Consider the following 9,658-nt stretch of genomic DNA (forward strand, 5'->3'; position numbering starts at 1 on the left):
CCAGACTAGACTCAGTGGCTCTGGAAATTGAATGAAGCTTTTTGCTGTCTACAACTACCTGAGGGGTGGTTGTGGCCAGGAGGAGGTTGCTCTCTTCTCTCAGGTGGCCAGCACCAGAATGAGAGGACACAGCCTCAAGCTACACCAGGGGAAATTTAGGCTTGAGGTGAGGAGAAAGTTCTTCACTGAGAGAGTCATTGGACACTGGAATGGGCTGCCCGGGGAGGTGGTGGAGTCGCCGTCCCTGGAGCTGTTCAAGGCAGGATTGGACGTGGCACTTGGTGCCATGGTCTGGCCTTGAGCTCTGTGGTAAAGGGTTGGACCTGATGATCTGTGAGGTCTCTTCCAACCTTGGTGATACTGTGTGATACTGTGATATTTACATCTTAGCACAATGTACAAACAGATATTTACATTATATACAGTTATAGGCAGGAATATGCAAGTTAAAAGGTAATACAGAAACACAACAGCCCTCCCAGAAACCCGAGTGCCCACTTGGGGCTCTCAACCAACCTTCCACTTTTCTCCCACTCCTCTACCCTAGATCTTGCCTTATGTTTTAAGGTAGTTTTGAGGGTCGGCCAGAGGGGTTAGGAAGCAGGTGGATTAGTCACAAAGACGGCAGGTTAGGTCAGAGAGAGAGAGTTGTTCTTAAAGTTCAGAGAGCGACTGTGTTATCTATATTCTTGTTCTTGTACATCTCAGCAAGCCTATGAGTGAAGTAGGCATCACCATTGTTTCCTTTTCACAGCCTGTAATCTAGTTCTTCTCACCAAAACATTCTAGCTAGCTTCAAACTAGCACAGTAACCCATGTGGGGATTGGGCAGACTGCTAGGACCAAGCTGTGAGCATCTTGCAGCTCATTAAATGGTGTGCTAGTTTGAGCCTACCTGGAATGTTTTGGTGAGAAGAATTACGTTCTAGGCTGTGAAAAGGAAACAGTGGTGATGTCTACTGTGCTCATAGGCTTGCTGAGATGGATAAGAACAAGAACATATACATAGACAAAGAGTTGCTCTCTGGACTTCAGGGCTTCACAAACTTCTCTAACCTAACCTGCCGTCTATGACTAATCCATCTGCTTCCTAACCCCCCTGGCTGAACCTCCAAACTCACCTTGAGCGTAAGGCAAAGTCTGAGGTAAGGTAGAGGGGCAGGGAGAAGGTGGAAGGGTGGTTGGGAGCCCCTCCTGGGGACTCAGGTTTCTGGGAGGGCTGTTGTGTTTCTGTATTACTTTTTAACTTGTCTATTTCTGTCTCTAGTTGTATAGATTGTAAATAGCTGCTTGTATTGTGCTAAGCTGTAAGTAAAAAGCTTCATTCCATTTCCAGATGGACTGAGTCTAGTCTGGGTGAGTTTTCTTATGTGTGGTGGGGGGCAGGTAACACCCAAACCATCACAAGTGGGCTTTGTTAGGCTTTAAAAGCACAGTCTGGTTTAGAGGAGCTTTACCTCCAGCTCAAAGCTACAAGGCTCCATGTGATTGGTGGTGAGCAATCTGCTCTCACCTTTCGCTAGCAGGTTTGTAAGAGCTTGAGAGCGAGGTGGGAGAAGACAGGTATGGCAGTGGTTCAGGATGCCATTCAGACAGGCTGTGTTCAATTCTGACTTTATCTAGATACTGAGTGATGAGGTGATACGGAGGCTTACCTGAGGCTATTTTCTCTGTTCTAATATTCTAGTCAGAGCAGCAACGGAAACAACAGGAGGCCGAGAAACGGCATCGGCAGGAGAGGAAGCGTCTTCGGCGCTCCGCCAGTCATCTCAAGAGCAAGCCTGGCAGGAGACGGCTGTTCCGTTGATCTGTCCTCTTCTGCTTGCTGGCTTTGCAGAGACTTCTCTAGTTTTTCATGTCAAAAAGGGACACAGGACCAACGTATTCGTACGTTTCTGATTTATCTATGAACGCAAAACCCAGACCCTGCTAAGCTTGGTTAAAGAATGAGAAGTTTATGAAGGTATTGACCAAAGGATGCCATGAATGTGGTGTGTCAGAGTCCAGTACCAGCTGCAGTTGTGCAGGAGTCATCAGCACAACTGCTTATTGTGTAAACCTCTGAACTTTTATATATAAAAGTTGACTTCTAGGACGAGCTGCCTGTCTTTTATTTCGCTTCAGAGCGGTGGGGTTTTGCTTTCTGAACTCTATTCATGACTGTTTAGATCAGAGGTAAGTTCTTCTGAATCCTTATCTTGGCAAGAGCACCATGCATTTCTTTTGTGGTCCTTGAAGGATGAGACACAGTAGTGCTCTGTAAAAACTGACTGCCTTTGTTTTCTTGGGTTGCCTTGGCAGCCAGGAGGAGGTGCAGATTGTCATCATGAAGGCAGTTGAGAATGCCTGATTTAGATTCCTCCAAGTCCCTCTATAAGGAAGCTTTCCTGCCACGCAAATGTACAAAGGAGAGTCTTACCCTCACTGAGAATCCGTGGGCCCAGCTTTAGTGTTTTAGTGGGGCAGTTGTGCTTTAACATGTGTATGTTCACAGAACAAGTATGTGGAGACCATGCCAGCAGCTGCTGTTCTGCTTGTTCTGTGAACATACACATGTTAAACCACGACTGCCTCCCCTTCAAAAAGTTGGTTCAGTTAAATAAGGCAGGTTCTAGTCGAAGTCATTTCAGTAAAACCCTTGGTTTCTGGTAGGCTGCTGCTGCCTTTGTTGTTGTTAGATTGTAGGAGAGTCAGTCATGTGTTTACATTTATTTTCTTCTCCCTGATTTTCGTTTTACCTGCTTCAATCCCTTCTGTTTTTAATGACATTCACCTAAATTACAAATGCCTTTTGCACTTGGTGTGTATCTTTAAAATACAGTTTGTAATCATCACCTCTCTCTCCTTGCATTCTGCTGAAGGATGTCTCTCAATACCTGTGTTTTACCTTCAGCTGTCTAATTTCTGTGTTGTCCATAAGCTTCTAATCCTGCCAGTTGATACAGAGCTATCCAGTGTTCCCGTGTCACTCCCACTCAGACTGTGTATTGCTGATTTTCCTTCCCTTTTAGCCACAGAGAAAATGTCATGCAGTTGTAGTTGCTCCAGGGTATGCCCCTCTCTTTCGAGTTGTCTTTTGGTAGCATTCAAGCCTTTGAAATCCAAGTGCAGTGAGAAGTAAGTTTGTACTAGTGTAAGATCCTAGCCCTGGAACACTGTTATCTCTTAGAAATCATCTCCAAGCAATTCCACTCTGTTCTCTTTGTGTATGTGATTTATGGTGGAAGCTTGCCACTGTCCTGGCTGATACAGGGAGAGCTGGGAATTAGGTGGAGAGAACTGGCACTGTAAGAACAGACATTGAAGAGTTTGCTCCTTCTCATGGTAGACCTAAATCTCATCTCAAGTTGTGCCGGGGAAAGTATAGGCTGGATGTTAGGAGGAAGTTCTTCACAGAGAGAGTGATTGGCTTTGGAATGGGCTGCCCAGGGAGGTGGTGGAGGCACCGTCCCTGGAGGTGTTCAAGAAAAGCCTGGATGAGGCACTTGGTGCCGTGGTCTGGTTGACTGGATAGGGCTGGGTGCTAGTTTGTACTGAATGATCTTGGAGGTCTCTTCCAACCTGGCTGATTCTATGATTCTGTGATAAGAGCTAGAGGTGCACTTACAGCTGAAGGCATCCTTATTTCAGCAGTGGTTTTTGTGGATTGTCAAGAGCAGTTAAGAAGAATTTGGTTTATCTGCAGCTTAGTCATGAGCTGGGTTTGAAATGGTGAACTTCCAGAGGAAATACCCTTTTTAAGCTGTTTTGGATTGACCAGTTTAGGTCAGTGTATGCTTTGTTCTTCATGCACTTGAGTACATCACTGTGGCAATACTGTCCATGTATTTAGGCTGGAGCCAGTGCCATCAGAGGAATCAGCGTTGATCCACCATTACCCTTCTCAGAAGCTGTTCATTCTCTAAGGTAAGAGTGATCAGATGCTGTAGCCTTATGTCAACTGATTGTATCATGTGTGTGAGAGTTTAGTGGTGAGGATCAGTTTTAAAAACTCCCTGTAAATAAGCTTACACATAAGGGCTAAATGCGAGTAAAATCCTAGCAAGATACAGAATAGACCTAGATCTGAGGCACAGCCTATACTTCAGTACTTTCCTACTCCTCAAGCAGCAGTTAGAATCAGTCAGGGTTGGAAGGGACCACAAAGATCATCTAGTGCCAACCTCCCCTGCCATGGGCAGGGACACCCTACCCTAGAGCAGGCTGCCCACAGCCTCATCCAGCCTGGCCTTAAACACGTCCAGGCATGGGGACTCAACTACCTCCCTGGGCAACCCAGTCCAGCCTCTCACCACTCTCCTGCTCAACAAGTTCCTCCACACATCCACTCTGAATCCCCCACCTCCAGCTTTGCTCCATTCCCCCCAGTCCTGTCACTATCTGACAGCCTAAATAGTCCCTCCCCAGCTTTTTTATTTTTAGCCCCCTTCAGATCCTGGAAGGCCACAAGAAGGTCACCTGGGAGCCGCCACTTCTCCAGACTGAACAGCCCCTACTCTTTCTTTCAGTCTGTCCTCACAGCAGAGCTGCTGCAGCTCTCTGACCATCCTCATGGGCCTTCTGTGGACACACTCCAGCATCTCCACATCCCTCTTGTCCCAGAGGCTCCAGAACTGGATGCAGTACTCCAGGTGGGGTCTCAGCAGCGCAGAGTAGAAGGGGAGAATCACCTTCCTGACCCTGCTGGCCACACCTCTCCTGATGCAGCCCAGGCTCTGGTTGGCTTTCTGGGCTGCAAGTGCACACTGCTGGCTCATGTTTAGCTTCTTGACCAGCAGCATCCCCAGCTCCCTCTCCTCAGGGCTGCTCTCCAGCCACTCGCTGCCCAGCCTGCATTTGTGCTTGGCATTGCCCCAACCCAGATTCAGGACCTTGCCCTTGGTCTTGTTGAACCTCATGAGGTTGGTTTGTGCCCACCTTTCCAGCCTGTCCAGGCCTCTCTGGATGGCATCCCTGTCCTCCAGCCTGTCTCCTGCACCACACCGCTTGGTGTCATCAGCAAACTTGCTGTTTACTTCAGACAGCCTACTCCTTACTGAGCAAACACTCATCTGAGTCTGTGCAGTGTGCTTCCCAAGCTGCTGTTCCCAGCCAAGCAGCATGCTGCCTTCCTGTGGCTAGTGTAATTGTCTGAAATGGAGAACATCCAGCAGTTTGTACAGGGGGAGGAAAGGATTTTCCATACTCCATGGCTGGGCTTTAGTAGCTGAACAGGAGAGCACAATGTGATTGTAAAGGTTGCCTTGAGTAAGCATCAAGGGCAGGGTATCCACCTTTTTGTACTCATGGGATTTGTCTGTGTGTGGAGCAGATGTGATTTGAGTCTGGCAGCTTCAGGAAGAGTTGAAGTGGTGTAGCAGTTTCCAGATGAGTTGGTGTTGTCTTGAACTGGCCTTTGAGGTCCACCTGCTTCCAGGTGGGGAGGTGAGCAAGCCATAGCCATGAACTCTAGGGAGGAAGGGCCAGCTTGCAGATGCAGGAGGACAACAAAGCAGTACAACCTCTTAGCAGGGAAGGCTGTGCAGTGCCACTGTAAGACTGGCAATGTCTGATTAACATCTGCAGGAACCCCACAGGTGTACTGGAGTCTGCCTTGAGGAGGAATGGATTAGTGCACTTCAGAGGTCCTTTTCAGCCTGATGAGTCTTGACTGTGGGTGTAAGGAAGAGGCATGCAGCATCCACTGACTGGAAGCACTTTCCTGCTCTGTGCTGTCCTTCAGCTGAGTCACTCATTAGGGTTTTTTTAAAATCTCTTTTGTAAAGATTAATTTTTTTTGCTTCCTTCCATAGCTAATATATTTTGTCTGATCTTGGGAAATATGGGGATTTTAAGCTGAATGAAAGCACACAGTTCTATCAATAAACTTCAGCTCTTGATGGTTATCTCTTTTTCAAAGCCTGTTTTACTCAGCAAGGGACTTTGAACATGAAGAAGTAGTTTTATCCTAGCACCAAAGTGAATAATTTATAGTACAGCCTACAGAAAATAGTAAGTCGTAGCTGAGGTTGTAGTTTACACAGCCAGAGGGGAAAATCTCCTGCCTTTTAGAGTCTGTAGATGGATAACTAACAGAATCACAGAACTTTAGAGGTTGGAAGGGACCTCCAGAGATAGAGTCCAACCCCCTGCCAAGGCAAGATCACCCAGGGTGATCCTGCACAGGAACGCCTCCAGGTAGGTTCTGAAAGTGTCCAGAGAAGGAGACTCAACAGCCTCTCTGGGCAGCCTGCTCCAGGGCTCTGCCACCCTCTGTAAAGCACTTTCTCCTCACGTTGAGCTGAAACCTCCTGTTCCAGTTTGTAGCTGTTTGTCCTCGTCTTACTGCTGCGCACCACCAGAGCTTGGCCTCCTTGACTTAACACCCACCCCTCAGATACTCATACACATTGATCAGATCTCTTCTCAGCCTTCTCTTCTCTAGACTAAACGGCCACAGGGCTCTCAGTCTCACTCCACAGGGGAGATGCTCAAGTCCCACAGTCATCCTCGTGGCTCTCCGATGGACCTTTTCCAGCAGGTCTCTGTCTTGAACTGAGGAGCCCAAAACTGGACACAGTATTCCAGGTGTGGTCTTGCTACGGCAGAGTAGAGGGGGAACAGAACCTCTCTAGCCCTGCTGGTCACACTTTTCCTGATGCTGCTCAGCATGCCATTGGCTCTCTTGGCCACAAGGACACATTGCTGGCCCATGGAGAACATGGAGACCACCAGCACTCCAAGGTCTTTCTCCATGGAGCTGCTTTCCAGCAGGGCAGCCCCAACCTGTACTGATGCCTGTTGTTATTCCTTCACAGATGCAGGACCCTGCACTTGTCCTTATTGAACTTCATGAGGTTTGCCTTCATTCAGCACTCAGCCTGCCTAGGTCTCATTGGATGGCAGCACAGCCTGAGAGGTGTTAGCCACCTTCCCACCCCAGTTCTGTGTCATCAGAGAACTTGCTGAGGGTGCACTCAGTGCCCTCCTACAGGTCGTTGATAAAGATGCTGAACAAAACTGGACCCTGTACTGATCCCTGGAGAACATCACTGGCTGCAGGCCTTCACCTTGATTTTGTGCCACTGATGACAACCCTCTGAACTCTGTTGAGCCAGTTTTTGATCCACCATACTGACCAACCATCTGTGCCACATCTCCCGAGCTTATCTATGAGGAGATGGTCAAGGAGTCAAGGTATGTGGCAGCCACAGCTCTGCCTACCCATTTGGTCTAACCCTGAGGCACAGCTCTTAAGTCATTCTTTAACACTGAGTATTGATTACTTTCAACACTCATAGATGCAAGGAATGGGTTGGAATGAGCCTTAAAGATCATCCACTTTCAACCCCCTGTCATGGGCAAGGACACCTCCCACTAGCTTAGATTGCTGAAGGCTTCATCCACCCTGGTCTTGAGCACCTCCAGGAAGGTGCATCCGCAACCTCCATGGGCAACCTGTTCCAGTGTCTCCCCACCCTTGCTGTTCAAGCATTTCTTACTTATCTGCCCTCCAAATCTGCCCTCCTCAGGCTTCAATCCATTCCCTCTCATCCTGTCACTACAAGCCCTTGCAAAAAAAGTCCCTTTCTGTCTTTCTTGTAGGTTCCTTTCAAGGACCCTTGCCCCACCTATAATTTAAGCATTCTCTCTGCTCCATTCCTCTCTGACTCTGCTTTTAACTGCATTTTAGTATCTCTTCCGTCCTCCTTTGTTTCTTCATTTGGCCCAGATCCTTGAGCCACCTGAGGCTCAGGGAGGCATTTCTACTTGTAGTGCCACGTTGCCCTGCATTTACACTGAACATGCCATTGCTGTATGAGATCCTCATGAGCATCCCACGGCACAGACTGGTTTGCACACATGCAGCAGAAGCAAAGTAAGCTGGTTTCTGCCTGAGTGAAAGCAAGCTGTAGTGGCTGTAGATAATCCACCCTGCTGTCAGTTCAGAAATGCATCTCTCTGCAGACTGTGCTGCCAGGATCTCTGCTGCTGCTGTTTGTTTGCAGGGTGTTTCAGACTGGTGTATGTGCAAGGACTGAAGATCAGTCCTGAGCATGTTTCAGTCATTTTTCTCTTGCTGCTTGAAAGAAGTAACTGCAGGGAGAAGTGCTGCATTTCCTTTGTCAGTTACCTTCAGCTAGAGTGCAAGTGCAGTAGCTTTGCAGCAAGATCAGGAATGAGTTTAAAACGCTGTTGTTCCCAGCCTGGTGTGCTTTACAAGGGACATGTGGGTCAGCCTACCTATGAAGGCACCTCCTTGTTGCCACTTAACTCTTCATTGAAGGGGGGGCAAAAGTGAATGCACCTCCTTGTTGCTATTTAATTCTTCATTGAAGGGGCAAAAGTGAATGCACCTCCTTGTTGCCACTTAACTCTTCATTGAAGGGGCAAAAGTGAAGGCACCTCCTTGTTGCCACTTAACTCTTCATTGAAGGGGCAAAAGTGAAGGCACCTCCTTGTTGCTATTTAATTCTTCATTGAAGGGACAAAAGTGAAAGTCCCATTTCCTCATTAAAGAGAAAAGTAGGCAGTTGAAGTGGGAAATACCAGCCCAGCCCTAATCAAAATTTATAATCCAAATTCCTGGAACCACCCTTCCCTACAGCAGTTTCTGCCAAAGCTGCTCTCTCTATCCTGCTCATTATCTCTTACCTTAACATCTGTTTCTTGTGGGGTGCCTCACTGCTCTCCACTTTCTCTGTCAATGGCAGGAATTTAGCACAAATTTGTACAGATAAGGCACAAATTTGAAAAAGAGTACAAAAGTGGTAATAGCAGAGGGGCTGTGTATAGGCACATCTTAGGATCATAGAATCAGTCAGGGTTGGAAGGGACCAGAAGGATCAGACAGTTCCAACCCCCCTGCCATGGGCAGGGACACCCTACCCTAGATCGGGCTGCCCACAGCCTCATCCAGCCTGGCCTTAAACACCTCCAGGCATGGGGACTCAACTACCTCCCTAGGAAACCCATTCCAGCCTCTCACCACTCTCATGCTCAACAACTTCCTCCTCATCTCCACTCTCAATCTCCCCACCTCCAGCTCTGCTCCATTCCCCCCAGTCCTGTCACTCCCTGACAGCCTAAAAAGTCCCTCCCCAGCTGGTTTTTTTTTAGCCCCCTTCAGATCCTGGAAGGCCACAAGAAGGTCACCTGGGAGCCTCCTCTTCTGCAGACTGCACAGCCCCAACTCTTTCAGTCTGTCCTCATAGCGGAGCTGCTGCAGCCCTCTGAGCATCCTCAAGGCTCTTCTCTGGACATGCTCCAGCATCTCCACGTCCTTCTTGTAATGGGGGCCCCACTCCAGGTGGGGTCTCACCAGAGTAAAGTGGAGAATCACCTCCCTGGCCCTGCTGGCCACACTTCTCCTGCTGCAGCCCAGGCTCTGGTGGCTTTCTGGGCTGCAAGTGCACACTGCTGGCTCCTGTTGAGCTTCTGGTCCAGCAGCATCCCCAGATCCCTCTCCTCAGGGCTGCTCTCCAGCCACTCACTGCCCATCTTGAGCAGAATGGATCTGTACGAACTAGGAGTGCACATCAAAGTGCACAGTGGGGGTTTGGAGAGCTTGCGCTCTCCTTTGTGGTCACTGCTCATGTGCAGGGAGGAGTATTGCTTGAACTCCCCCAAATTCCAGGCTTGCCCCTCTGCATTCAGCCATGGTGCTGTGCCAGTTCTG

At 48.5% G+C, this 9,658-nt stretch overlaps 1 protein-coding gene across 1 annotated transcript in view; it reads left to right on the forward strand.

The window, feature by feature from the left end:
- NOL10 (nucleolar protein 10) overlaps positions 1 to 2,096 on the forward strand; it is a 56,872-nt gene extending 54,776 nt beyond the window's left edge. Inside the window, exon 21 of the mRNA XM_064146325.1 lies at positions 1,688 to 2,096. Coding sequence (XP_064002395.1) covers positions 1,688 to 1,807 — 120 coding nt within the window. The 3' untranslated portion in view covers positions 1,808 to 2,096. The remainder of the gene's footprint in view (positions 1 to 1,687) is intronic.
- Positions 2,097 to 9,658: the final 7,562 nt, after the last annotated feature.

Source organism: Pogoniulus pusillus, chromosome 7 (assembly GCF_015220805.1).
Source record: "Pogoniulus pusillus isolate bPogPus1 chromosome 7, bPogPus1.pri, whole genome shotgun sequence".
In the NCBI taxonomy this organism is placed as follows: Eukaryota; Metazoa; Chordata; class Aves; order Piciformes; family Lybiidae; genus Pogoniulus; species Pogoniulus pusillus.